The sequence below is a fragment of the Silene latifolia genome, chromosome 6 (assembly GCF_048544455.1).
Source record: "Silene latifolia isolate original U9 population chromosome 6, ASM4854445v1, whole genome shotgun sequence".
Taxonomy (NCBI): Eukaryota; Viridiplantae; Streptophyta; class Magnoliopsida; order Caryophyllales; family Caryophyllaceae; genus Silene; species Silene latifolia.
This window is the reverse complement of record NC_133531.1, coordinates 72,830,190-72,845,031: the sequence shown is the minus strand read 5'-3', so window position 1 is coordinate 72,845,031 and position 14,842 is coordinate 72,830,190. Positions and strand designations below refer to the sequence as shown.

The 14,842-nt window shown below is 33.1% G+C and overlaps 1 protein-coding gene across 1 annotated transcript; it reads right to left on the bottom strand.

Annotated features, from left to right (window-relative positions):
- Nucleotides 1–2,883: 2,883 nt before the first annotated feature.
- On the bottom strand, nt 2,884–10,618 carry LOC141586880 (diacylglycerol O-acyltransferase 2D-like). Its single transcript, XM_074408276.1, has 9 exons — nt 10,308–10,618; nt 9,911–9,985; nt 9,738–9,823; nt 8,573–8,679; nt 8,340–8,495; nt 7,798–7,884; nt 7,564–7,661; nt 5,448–5,535; nt 2,884–3,169 (listed from the first exon to the last, which is right to left on the bottom strand). Exons 1-9 carry the CDS (start codon nt 10,487–10,489, stop codon nt 3,068–3,070), a joined length of 981 nt encoding a protein of 326 aa, XP_074264377.1. The 5' UTR covers nt 10,490–10,618; the 3' UTR covers nt 2,884–3,067.
- Between the last annotated feature and the right edge of the window lie 4,224 nt (nt 10,619–14,842).

Genomic DNA, 14,842 nt, shown 5'->3' with positions numbered 1-14,842 from the left:
GTCACGTTAATTACATTTAAGGGACTTCAGGGTTACCAAAAACTTTTTCTATTTTGTAGGGTTACCATGTGTGATTCGAAAAAGTTCAGGGTCACCATGTAGAATAACTCAAAATAATATTATTAGATTAATGGTAAGAAATGCTATCATTAAAGTATATATAGATTTCATATAATTTGCACATATTAAAGATGGTGTATTTCATAGTATGTTATATGTCCCACATTAAAAAATAATATAGGTGTGACAAATATACTACATATAAAAAATAGAATTTTCCCACATCGAAATATAGCATAAGGTGGGTGATTCTATGATTATAAATAGGAAGCATCCTTGGAACTTAGGCATCAACCCAAAATCTTTTGAGTCTCTTAAGTATTGTCTTGGAGAACTCTTAAAAGTTTATATCATTATACTTTCAGCCTATAGATTTTATATGTCCACATTGAAAAATAATGTAGGTGTGGTAAATATACTACGTTTAAATAATATAATTAGAATTTTGTTAAAAAAAATTCTATCATTAGAATATATGTTCATATCATTTGCACATATTTTAATTATGATAAAAAAAAAATAAAAAACAAAGGTATGAATATTAATAGATAATATAGTATTTGCTTATTATTAAATCGGATTGGCTATCGAATTAGGTTCAAAAAATATGGTGTACTTTTAAATATATCTCACATTGAAAAATAATGTAGGTGTGATAAATATATACTACGTATAAATAGTTGAATTATCCCACATCAGAAGATTATCATAAGGTGGGGTGATCCCATGATTATAAATAGGATTTATCCTTGGAATAGGTATCACCCCAAATATATTGAATCTCTCAAAGTATACTTATTATATAAGAGACTTTAAACATAATCTTGAATTAAATGTTAAATTTTTAAAGTTGTAACATTTTTTTAGGTGGGAGAAAGAGCGATAAAATGGTCAATATTATAACGGAAATTTTTCATGGTACCCTCGAATTTTGGTAGATTACACATAATACCCCTAATGTTAGGTTTCTACATATAATACCCTTGTGTTTAACTTTTTTCATAACGCCGTTACTCATATGAGTAAATATATGGGTAATTGAGCATGTCATGCTGTTTGTGTTTTGTTATTTAGGTATTAAATGATAGTTTATTAAATAAAATATGGATTTAGGAATTAGATGATGAAGTGTTTTTGTAATAGATAACAAAAGAAAAAGGCGTCACAAGTCATAGGAGTAATAGCGTTATGACGGAAGTTGTTAAATGGTATTCTGGGAAAGAAAAAAGGTGAACATAGGGGTACCATTTGTAGAAACTTAAAATTAGGGGTACCATGTGTAATCTATCAAAGTTCAAGGTTACCATGAGAAATTTCCAATATTATAATATGATATAGTTAATTAAATTTTCATTTAAAAGCGAGAGATATCCATACCAATAAAACAATAAAGGGAGTATTATTTTTTAATTGTTATTTTATTGTCACGCCATCAAACTTAACGTCCATTTAACAGTCTTTACATTAGGGGGTACCATGGGCAAAAAAATGGAACCTTAAGGGTACCATAAGCAGATTCTTAAAAGTAGGGGTAACATGGAAAATCTGAAAAAATTAAGGGGTACCATGAGAAATTTCCGTATCTCAATTATGATAAAAAAAAAATTGAAGAAAAACAACGTACAAATATTAATGGAGAGTAGTTGATCATATTATTAAGTTTAAATATAACTATTAGATATAATGAGTATAAATTGTCCCTATTCGGTATTCGGGATCTGGTTGGATGTCGAACTAAGTACAAAAAAGATTGTGTAATTCTGAGTATGTTATTTGTCCACATTGAAAAACAGTGCAGGTTTGATGAATATATACTATGTATAAATAGTAGAATTGTCCTACATCAGAAAAATAATCCAAATTTGGTGAATATATTACTTATAAAATAGTATAATTGTCTCACATCGAAAGATTAGTATAAGGTGTAGTGATTATATAACTATAAATAAGAGTTAACCCACGTATGTATTAATCTTTTATTTTTTTTGAAAGAGATATTTTAATAATATGTAAAGAAATCATTAGACATAGAATGTAAACATTAAACCCTTAAAACATTTTTTGTGTATTATAAATAAGTTAATTACCCCGTTACAATACACGAACATTCAAACTAGTTTATATGAAGTACTTGTTAATCTAACCCATTTTTTTTTTTGGCAATTGTAAATAAAGATATACCTAATATAAGGTTTATAGAGATGGCATTTGACTCATTTGGTCAAATGCACTTATTTTAATACTACGGTAAACTAAGATAACAAAGTAACTACATCGGGTCATAGAAGAGTGTTGGTGGCGTACGGATGGCTGAACACGGAAGACAATTTCAACTTCCACAACGGTCTTGAAAGGACGAGCCGCGCTGGTCAAAGGATAGTACTCATCGTTACTTGTCTTAATTGATGATGAAACTTCAGAGAAATTTCTGCAACAAGACCCAAAAAAGTGTCTCGGAAATTCATCTCCTTGGCTGTGATACTCGTCCTCGGAAGACCAACGAGCCCCCAGATACACATCATTACTCGTCTTAATCTAACCCATTTATAATGACCGGTTATTGCATCTCAGACTGGGTTGCATATTCTGGGTGTAATTTTAGCTCAGCCAAATAATGATCACAAATGACCTCCAATTTTGGAGCTTGGCCTGAATAATGCAGTGAGGATCCTCTGTCCCATTTTTGTATCCCAATAATGACCATTACGATGGAACCTAAGCCTCGTGAGTCATGACGAATGGGACGCTAATTCCTCCTCTCTACTCCTTTTGCTGAATCAAATACACAAGTACAAACAATAACTCTTTGAAAAGCCCACCAACTTGAAACAAATTGACATGCACACATAATAATGATTGTGGTGAATAGGTAACTTGATCAGCTGTTACTGCTTCTATGTTAAAATGTTAAAGCATGTACATTCACCTAGTGTTGTTTAAAGTACCATCCCAAATTACATAATGTGTATCGAGCGTACATATATACAGCATTAATAATAGTAAGAAATCAAAGAATCTTTAATTGAAGATCGGCATGACCGACCTTTGCTTTATGCCTTTCGAACAGCTCCTGAAGAGCCTCAATGTATTGGCTGTGCACTTCCGCCACCTGGGGACACCCGAAACACATAAGAGACAGACTACACAATAGGGAACAAAAGCGTCTCCCTGGCAAAAAAAAGAAGTCTCCCTCTAAATATTAGTTTTGTGTAATTTTGCCGACTCTTAGGTGACATTAAGACGGTGATACTGATACCAACCAAATATCTATAATTCTTCATTTAATTTTATGGTTAATGGGATGGCCTCACATGGAGTTCATAGACTATACACCCAGATGGTTTATTCTTCATTTAATTTTATGTTTAATTTTAGTCTTTCTTATTTATTTTTGTTAAAACCTAAAACAATACTACTAATCCAATTCAACCCTCTTCTCTCTCAGTCTCTCTCTTTAACTCTCTCTTTAACTGCTTCCATATTTTTCTTCCCTCTCTCCATCTTTCTTGCCGTTAATTAATGTTCTCCCATTAAATTAATCTATCAACTATTATTTATCTCCTTTCTTCAATCATAATCAATAAGTATTTAATCAATTTTTACCAATAGTGGAGGAAGTTTTGAAGGCGGATGAAACACCATATGTATCATCATCATCATCATGAATGAAACATGAACATCAAAGGAGCATGAAATTTCAATAGCATGAAATTTCAATGGAAATTGAAACATTTAACTCATAATCAATGACTTTGGAAAAACAATTAGAAATTACACCTCCTAGTATTCTTGAAAGTTTAAACTCGTATTTTTTTCATATTAGCTCGTATTTTTGAAAGTACATTACAATTAAAGTTTAAGCTCGTATTCTTTTTATAATAACTCGTATTCTTTTCATAGTAGATGATGGAAAAGGTAAAAGTGGCGCCAATAGAGGACAAGATGATGGAAAACCGACTAAGATGGTTTAGCCATGTGAGAAGGAGACCTATGGACGCACCAGTTAGAAGGCTGGAGACTTGGAGAACAGAAAAGGTCCCTAGAGGTAGAGGAAGACCGAGACAGACATGGTTGAGAGTGATATAGCAAGATATGAGATTTCTGGGGCTTGAGGAGAGTATGGTGACGGAGAGGGCACAATGGAGAGAAACGATACATGTGGATTTTTAGTATTTGATTTTTTTTTTTTTTTGACATATTTAGTGTTTTTATTTAATTTAAAAATTAAATTATCTGTTCTTCTCTTCTTTATTACACTTTTTTACCAACCACTTTCTTATATATTCTACTTGGTTTACTTTTAAGGCATTCCGGATCCTTAATTCTATTTCGGTTTTCAAAATCGTTTTAATTTTTTCTCTCGATTTAAATTTTAAGTTTTTATAAAAGAAATCCGGAATTCGATTTTGAAACCTGTAAGTTTACCTTGACTTTCCATTACATTTTCGCTCTCCCTTTTGTTTTTGTTTTTCCCTCTTCTATTCGCTTTTTGAGGTGTGTGTTCACCCATAGACGGTTCTAAAGGATGATTCATGTCAGCCGACCCCAAATCATTTTGGGATTAAGGCTCTGATATTGTTGTTGTTGTTGAATTCTTTTCATAGTAGCTCATATTTTTGAAAGTACATTACAATTAAGTTTAAGCTCGTATTCTTTTCATAAAAGCTTGTATTTTTTTCATAATAGCTCGTATTTTTGAAAGTACATTACGATTAAGTTTAAACTCGTATTCTTTTTATAATGGCTCATATTCTTTTCATAATAGCTCGTATTCTTCATGTGAATTTAATTTACGAGTTCATAGACATTGAAGCTGAAAAATCGGAATTGGTTGGACTTAAACGAGTATGGAAGTCTTCCACATTAGAGAACAATGGAGTTTTGTCGTTTAAGAGAGGTTTAGAGGGGGAGTTTTGCAATAAGCGTTTGGTTACACTGAGATTTGGAGAGGGAGAGTGTTTTGTTTAACAAATATTAGATTGAGCTTCAGTTAAATAAATATACTATAAATGGGCCAGTTGTATAATGCTAATATAGAACTGGTTGTAGGATCTTATTTGTGCCTCACATGTAGCATTAAGAACCATCTCATGTTCTCATATACTCCGTAAGTTTTTTGTGTAACAAATAGAAATATTGCACTCATATTAAGGACTTGATTGCTCCAATAGACAATGGCTACTCAATGTGAGACTTTTAACCACGACAATATTATCCAAGTGCTTCAAAGGTTTGGGGTACAGCTGTAAAAGCACAGATTGATTGTTCCGGATGACACAGAATGAAATTAACGGTCAAGAATTTTACTGAACGAGTGAACGACATGGGAAGTGGGGCCTCTAACTACAGCAATCTGAATACTCGTCTAAGGTAAAAGTTATCAATACCTCCTCCATAGTAGGTTGTGAAGATTTCTTGACTTCAATTGGTCGCCCAACCACGATATGCATAGGAATCGGAAATGGTAAAGGAGATCTGCACGGAAGCATAATAAGGTTGATTATAACAGGAGTTATCGCTTCTCTCTTGCATTAAAAAAAAATAATGGAAGTCGTCTCGGCAGGTTAAGTCCAAGATGAATTACAAGTTTAGATTGAAGTCACCACTCTTCTTTGGGTTTACAAAAATAACACTAAACCTAAAATCCATGGGTTCCTCCCATACAGTGAGACGCTGAGAGTCCCAAGACAATGAAAAGTGATTCCCGAACCTACAACTAAGATATACTCCTATGTTTACCTTGGTTGGGTATCACTTAAATAGGTACAACTCAAATAGTAAATGGGAGCAGAACAATCACTTAAGCAGTAAAAAGTACTCGTAAAACCTTACCTAAATGGGAAACGTAAACAAATGGTTGAGATGAACATAAAATAAATATGTAAACAAATGGGCGAGACTGAGGACTCAAAGTTGTACTATACTACCGAAAAGGCTACGGTTAAACTTAGTGTATATAATCTTCTATACACTGCGAATAACGTAGTGACATGTGGAAATTGTGCGGTATAGAATATAATCTTTTTTGGCATCTATTTACTATATTTAGGTGCCAAAATTTTAGAAATCGAGTTTGAAATTCAATTACTTACCTTAATTAATATTTTCCCTAAATAATTTTCTCCCACCAAAATACTTGAATTTGGTAATTTCTAAATTATATTTTTGAAAGTATTTTTATTTCCTAACACATAAGATTTATTTTATTATGCCGAAATTTTTTAAGTATAATATTCACTTCACATTTCGTCATTGTTAGAAATCTAAAGTGAAATCCAAACTTTTATTCCGTAGCACTAATTTCACAAGTTAATAACCATTTTCATGGCTCCACTGTTTCGTAAATTTTTCCATTTAAATGGATTTTTTGTTACGTACTTGCATACTTTATGTGCGATTAACATCAATCTAGAGAAAAGTAGAGGTATACTTGAATAAATCAAAGTTGGTCAATATTAGGAAAATACTACTCCCTCCATAACAGACCAATGGTAACATTGACTTTTTCACACTTGTCAAGACACGTTTTGCAACGTAAATATCTTTTGTTACACATTATTAAAAATTATAAAAATTTGATATTCTTATAGCATTCATGGCGATAAATCAAACAAGATCTCACATGACTATATTTTGTCTTATAGATTAAGAATAATATCGAAGATTCCCTACGACCATGAATAGTGGCAAAACGGTCAATATTACCATTGGTCTGGTATGGAGGAAGTAATAAATTACAAATAATTACTTTTGACTGAACAAAGTACCGTAAAAACAAAGTTACCGCATAAATGGTAAATAATTTTGAAAGATATAGATACATGATAAGATTATGTTAGTGTAAATATTTTTTCTATTATTATATAAATATAATCATTAATTTACAATTCAAAAACTAATAAAATTCGCAATTTTTTTCCTTGGTTTGACATAAGTATAATGATTACTGAGTAGATGTTTTACTCCCTTAATCATTACCCAAGGGGGGAGGGTGGGTAATGTATTACCCTTTCAGGAGGGTAATAAATTCAGAAGGTGAATAATTACTCTCCTGCCAAACATGGAAAATGCACCTTAACTATTTCTCCCATATTCATTCCCCTCCTTTTACCCTCAACCCAAGCAAGCCCCTAATAGGAAAAAATCCCCTCCAAACATATCCATTATTAATTAACATTCTGCCACATGTCAAACTTTTATTAGCGGATTCCATACACCGAGTGTAACCGGAGGAGTATACTACTATTAACTAAATATTCCACATTAGATGTCTTACTTTAAAAACTAAAGGGAGAGAGATGAACCACATACTGCCACGATCTTTTTTGACTATATGTGGAACTAAATAAATCTTCGGTGTTTCTGATGTATTCAGTAACAAGTAAACATAACAGCAACACCTAACATCAAGGGAGTTCTTCGTAATATGCAGATGTTTAAACTAAATCCAAAGAGTTCATCATGTCAAAAACTTTTTAAACGGGAATTGAATCTAAAACATACCCAAAAACTCCCCAGAAAATTATTGGGGTGAATCGTATAGCTCTGGAAAATTGCAAGAACAGTTTTCCACCAGGCTTCCACCATTTGTACACTTGTGACTGGAAAAAAAAAAACCATTTTACAAATGAAATGTGAGCGCTCCATCATTTGGCCATGAAAAAGACTTGATTTGATGCCTTTGGCAGACTACAGAAATTGTGGATAGAGTGCTATAATTAATTGACAGCATCATACCTGACCAAAGCTGAAAACTGGGACAACAGGGCTGCCCGTCTGCAAAGCTAAGCGAACAAATCCTTTCCTGTTGCTTAAAAAGGCTACCTGAAAAATTAATAACAGAGTTAAGCACTTAAGCATCTATTGAACTTGCAATTGTCTGCCAATCCATTGAACAACAAGCCAACAAATGGTTTTAACAGTTAAAAATTTGAGCTGTCCAGTTAGAACTAGACCCGACGGCATGTCCTATGTCCTCTTCCGAGCTGACCCAACCCAAGCTCGTAATAGATCCAACGCCAAACTTACTCGATACGAACAATTCGGCCTGTCTTTAAACAACATAACCTAATCGGATTCAAATTGACCCGATATTTGCGCACCCAAAAGGATCGAAACCCATTTGAACTCGACTCTTACCAGACCCTAGCGGCCCTTTTGCCCGGTATAGTTGCGATGAGGAGAGTGTCCTCTTGAGATAAAGTAAGGGTTCAATGGGTCCCAATTCACAAGGTCTTCATCAGAGGAAAAATATACGAAGTAATACAATCAAAACATACCTCAGAACCATGCTCCATGTGAAATGTTTCTTGTACTCCACCGGGCACTATGATGCAACTGTGACCTGATGACAAGAGGGAAGAAAAATTCTTTCTAGTGGCAGGAGAAAGACCCAACCATGTCCATATATGCCTCAAGAAAGGAGTGTAGAATACCTAAGCATTAAAAAAATTTAAGACCTTGAAAGACAACAAGTTTTATCATACTGCAGCATTAGTGGTGAAGGACTTACAGCAGTGCTCGCAAGAACCTTTATCTTAGAGAAAGGCAAAAATCCAGTAAGATCAGCAAGCGCAACAACCCCAATTGGTAAAACCGAATGCGGCTCATAACCAAATACTGAAAATGGCACAGAACAGAAATCATTACTAGAAGTTAAACAGTAAATCATAGTGTACTAAAAGTATCACGTTTCACTTGTACATGATAATAATTTACCCTACAGTTGTAAGTTTCAACTATATGGGTTTAACAAGCAAAACATCAAACACTTCAAATCCCTCCTTAGTTTAAGAAGCGGAATGAGGCACTAGCCGAACATTCTATTATAGATCTTTGATCCCTCAGATCTCATAGGAGAAAAATACACTTGGACTCATGAATCAACAATGACTCAAGTTTTATCATTAGATCAAAAGTAACCATATTGGCCTTCATCACCACAATCTTATTTAGGTCAAGAGATCCGGTTGAAAGTCAAAGGGTGTTTGATTTTGAGTTCTTTTTGGGTAAACAGATATATAGTAACTATGGAGTACTTAAGAAGATTTGACAACTCATGATCGGTGAGTAAAATACACGCAGATTGAAGAGTATATTTGACATATTCTACGAATTTGAAACAAGTTGCCTAGACCAATATTCAAAGGCTAAATACGAGTAGCAAGTCGACATTGTAGAAAGTTTTTGCCATGGGACACGGCCTTATAATTGCTAACTTAATATCCTAATACGAAAATTGAAATACTAATGTCCTTGTTATTAATCTTATAAAAAGCCGAAGGAGTACTAAATATAAACAGCTAACAAGTAACAACTGCTATTAAACCAGTTCATACATCCTACTAACTGTAAGCCACTAATCTCTAATACAACCAATTGTTAAGTGCTAAATGCTTGGTCATAAACTGGCATTTCCCATTTACCTAATGACTAACAGACCTTAGGTGGGCGCTTGTTGTGAGACACTAAAGTAATATTGTTGTTGAGCTAATATACAGCAGAACTCTTATTTGGTACATAAGCTAGGCTAAAATATAATCATATGACAATCAAGTAGTCTCGTCTAAAGTGGTTTTAGATTGAAAATTCTATAGGAATATTCGCGTCAAATGGCATGATGTTCTATAATAAGATAAGATGTGTAAGGCGGCCTTGCATAAGAAATTGAGCATTACCATAAGCACGATTAGGATCAAAGGCGTTGTAATCTTCCACGTGAAGTGTAATTGGAAAATAACCAACAGCATGCTTACATATATACCTACACCCAAAAAAAACCCACAAATTCCTCAAATCAAAATTTTCGAGTACTTTTAGGCCTAAATACAGCAAATGCAGTTAAACATACCTCGCTAGTTTACGCCCATACTTGTCTTTCTCATCAATCGGAATCACCATAAACACCAGCAACACCAAACAAACTCTACAACAACAAACATAATCACAAGTCCACAATAACTATCAATACTAAATTCACAAAGATCACTTTCTTTTCTTTTTGTCATAAACCAGGGTATTCACAGTCGACAACAATTATTAATCTCTTTTCCATGAGTGCTTTCCAGCAAAAACATAAAAGATCACTTTTTTTTTGTACAGGACCGTCTTAACTTAATACCTCTCACAAGTCACAACCTCCTTTTGTTTCCACTTTTTATTTTAATCGGAAGTGAGTCACGTGACGTTTAAGTTAAGACAGTCTTAGACAAGAATTGACGAAAGATAAGAGAGGAAGATAGACATACCCAAGAGCTTTGGGAAGAGGGAGGAAGGCGAAAGAAGAAATAACGATGATGACATTGAAATGAATAGCGCCTAACCAAATGGCAACCGCCAACACCGTGTGCAACGTCGAATGTCCCTTTTCGGTAAACACTCTCGCCGCCGCCGCTGCCGGAGGAGGAGGAACTGTGCTGTCAACTTCCATGGATTACTGTTTTCCCACAAAAAGGCGATGAAATCGATGTGGGAAAAGAGTGCACGGAAATTTTAAATCAGGGAAAAGTTCTAGAGAGTTGTAAATTAGTGTCAAACTACATTTTGTACGAAGTACTTCCTCCATTCAACTCCACTCTACCACTTTCTTTTTTCACGTTTGCCAACGCGTGTTTTACGCGTTAAATATCGTTAGCTACGTATTTGCAAAAAATATAAAGTTAGATATTTTTAATATACTTTCGTAAAGATTTAATCAAACAAGATCCTTATGAATATATTTTCCATTTACGTATCGAGAGAAAATCGAAATTGAACACACAATTGTGAATAGTGTACGAAAGGGAAATAGGTAGAGTGGAGTTGAATGGAGGAAGTATTTTTCAATTATTTTGATTATTGTGATTATTTTAATTAAGATGATAAGAGTTGCAGGATGGAAATAATCGAAGGGGACAGACAGACAGGACCACGTGTTTGTATGAGTTTTGATTAACAATTGGTCTTCCTTGTGACGGGTCACCATTTGTGGCGGATATTTTGTGAGTTAAAATGGTAACAAAATGGGTTAGTGGAGAAAGGGGACCACATAAATAGTGTTGCAGAGAGAGAAAAAGTGGGTACTTTGTGAGGTAAAATGGTATCCGTCACTCAAGAGTGACAGATATGTGTCGTCACAAATGAGATTTTGTGTTTGATTAATGTCAAGATCATGTTTGCTTGTTGTCAAAAAAAAAAAAAGATCATGTTTGCTGGATTGTATTTAGGAGTTTTGACAATTTGAGCTTATACTAATTACATGAGTTTAAGAGACTACTAAGACCATTCCCAAGCAGTGGTCGCGCTAATTAGGTCGCGACCCGATTTTACTCTTAATCCTACCCTATTAACTTTGACCCATTTTCACCTCTCAAGTAGAAGGTCGCGACCTAGGTCATCAACCCAATCATTTTTCACCTTCTAACCCTTTTTATTTTGTTTACGACCAATGATAATTTGACACCTATTGGGTCACCAATTGACCTAATAAGGTCAAGAGCAACCAAAGAGGTCACAAATTGACCTTATAAGGTCAAGAACAACCAAAAGGTCACGCTAATCTCATGCTTAATTGTTGGTTAAGGCGACCCAACAAGGTCGCGACCTTCCTCATGACCTTGCTTGGGGATGGTCTAAGGCATCTTTAGTTGCCCATTGGAATACAATTCCATCATCAATTTCATGGCAATTAGAGCATCCGCAAAGGTGAGGCTACCCATATCTTCTCTTTCCTTTTCTTATCCGTCCACCTCATTTTCCACTAACTTTTCCATTTACCCTCCCCATTTCATAATTACATTTATGCAATAATGGGGTTCCCCAATTCACACACAAAAATTTGGGAACCTCCCCAAAAGTAACACAAATTGCCTTACTTTTTTTAGGGAGCTCCTCTAAAAACAGTGGAACCTCAAATGTTGGGGAGCTTTGTGCAACAATGAGGAGCCCCATATGAGGAGAGTGAGGACATATGGGGAGGCACCTCCCCACCTTTGCGGATGCTCTTAAGTTCTCATATAAAATTCATGGGATTTTAATAAATCCGTTTGGTTGTCTATATAGAAATTCAACTCCACATGACTTATGAGTTTGCAATTACCTAGGGAGACCTAGGTAATCCAACTCCTTCATAATGGAGAATTTGAAAACTCCTTGAAATATTGAATTCGCACACTTTGCCAAAAAAAAAAGGGCAACCAAACAAGTCCCTATTTTGTAATTCATGGGATTTTGCAACTCTCATGATTTACAAGGGCAATCAAACGAACCCTAACTACTAGCTTCTTTCGACATCAATCTATAAAACCTAATTAAAAGGTTACCTAAAACATCAAATTTAAATGTAATATGGCAAATCTAAATGTGATATGACAAATTTAAATGTGGCATAACAAATTAATATGACATGGATTATAAATTTATTATTATGTGGCATTAATTTAATTTACTTTTTTTCTTTTAAAAATCCATCCATCTTCCATTAGCTTTAAACTTAATTAACTAAAAAAAAGTCTACAATAAAAAAAAATATGCATTAACCATAAGCTACTAATTTCAAGATATTTCATACAGAGTAGTATTATATGTATTCGACATAAAAAAACTGAATACATAAGAAATTAAGAACGGAGAAGAATAAATGAAGTTAAAAACAAGAATTTTTTTGTATTATCACTAATTCACTATTGTTGTTACTATAAAAAAAATATACTATACTATAACTTTGTTATATATAGAAGAAGTTTTACAGAACTAATTAATCAGCAAATGAGTATTAAAGATCATATAGCCTAACAATTTGTAATTTTCCGACTTAGGGTGACACTAATGTTTCAAAAGTTACAATTCTTAGGTTATATCATATAAATATTTTGTTTATGTGATAAATCTCATATTCCTATTATGTGATACTCCGATAAATATTTTGAAACTTAATTTTATAAAAAAAAAAATTATAATGCGTTGGATTTGTTGCAAAACATATTTTCATAGGAGAACCTACATTAAAAACAAAAAATGGAGGTCTTAAAAATATAGAGTTGATAAAATATGAAATTTTTACGTTTGAAATATAATGAGTACGTAAAATATAAAATTTATGGAAAATAAATTATTTATTTAATTTAAGTAATTTACAAACAACTTCTATAAATACTTAAGTGAATTTAAACACTTTAGAATAGAATTTTAAAAGGGCAGTAATACTATGTATTTAGTTCATGAAATTATTTCACGTAAAGGATAAGGTTTTTGTAAAATAAAATATCAAATTGCATTGTTTAACAATATATTTAGTAAGTAAAACTAAAATTATTATATTTATAATTTATACTTTTGTGTTCATGGTGATTTTAAATGATACTCTCTCCATTCCATTTTTATTGTTTAATTTTCCTTTAAAATTTATTCCAAATTAATTGTTTTTTCGAAATTTAGTATGATAAATGACATAACTATCAGTATCTATACAATATAATAAAAAGGCAAGATGAGTAGTTTATTATTTGACATGTGTCATGTTAAGCAATTTTTAAGTGTCACATTCTATGTTATTTTTCTTTGCATTTTATTAGAAATGGTAAAAGATTATGAATTGTTATAAACTATGATATAATGAACTATCATAATTAAGGTTATTAGTGGAATTATGATACAATGAATTATCATAATGATTGTATTAGTGGTGACTTTTCAGCTGCTCATTAAGTTTTTATAAATACCTCCTCATAGAGAAATAAGATAACCAAGCAAATACAAAATTAATATTGTAACTCTCTAAAATCAAACACATTTTTATATCACTCATCATTAATTCCCCATGAATCATGTGAAATGTACATTGAAGACAAATGGAATAAAACATCTAGGACTCGATTTTTGGACAAATAAGGCTTGAAAACAGAATTTAAATTGGACGGAATTAGACTCAACAAATGGACTAATTTGAACACAAACAAATGCTAACTAATTGATTCAAGGATTAGATAAAAGACTTAAACTTGCATAACTTAAGACACAAAATAAGAACCAAAAGACAGAAGAAACAGTCGGCTAGACCGTTGCTTTTGGGCTGAAAACAGTGAAGGAAGGATTGCAACGTAAATGCTTATGATTTAAATATTCAAATGACAATTTCCTTGGTTGATTTAAGACTCTAAAAACGATTTGCAAGGACTGAAACAACACGAATTGGGACTGTTTTGACACGAGAAATGAACAAGTAACCGGGATATGACTTAAACTAGATCACGAAGTAGGTTTAAGCCTTGGAATTAAACTCAAGATCACGAAGCAAGAGCTAATTCCACCTCAAACACTAAGTAATGAGGGGTTTTCCGCATTAAGCAAAAAGAAAGTTGATTGAAAACTTCAATTTCAAACTCATATTTTAATTCACTCAAATCTGAAATTCTCATTAGGTTTGTTTGATTTATATAGACCAAGCCTTACAATCTTGACCCTTGATTACAAACTACATCTGAGGGCCACAAAAGGAGCTGCTATTGTCCAATAAAAACGGCAGCCTATGCCTTACACAATGCTGAAATTGAAAATGACATAAAGCAAAGAAATGATAAAGTAAACTAATAGTCCAACCCTTCCTTATTTGTTTGCTCAACTCCTTATTTATGCAATATGGACTGACTTGGCTGCCTAAGGAACTGTGTGGGACTCATATGCAGCTTTCAAAAGTCTTTTGAGCTTTGTTGGATCAAAAGAGGAAAGGTTGAAAGCGACATTTAGCTCATTGTTCAAAACCGGGTCCCCTTGGTACCTTTGCATTGATTCTTCAAATAATTTATGA

What these genes read in the sequence shown, in the direction of transcription:
- LOC141586880 (XM_074408276.1), bottom strand. Translation starts at nt 10,489, where the DNA reads ATGGAAGTTGACAGCACAGTTCCTCCTCCTCCGGCAGCGGCGGCGGCG. An exon ending in TGATCCTAATCGTGCTTATG is followed by an intron (nt 8,680 to 9,737) that starts GTAATGCTCAAT and finishes TGCCATTTTCAG; the next exon opens with TATTTGGTTATGAGCCGCAT. An exon ending in ACATGGAGCATGGTTCTGAG is followed by an intron (nt 7,885 to 8,339) that starts GTATGTTTTGAT and finishes TTAATTTTTCAG; the next exon opens with GTAGCCTTTTTAAGCAACAG.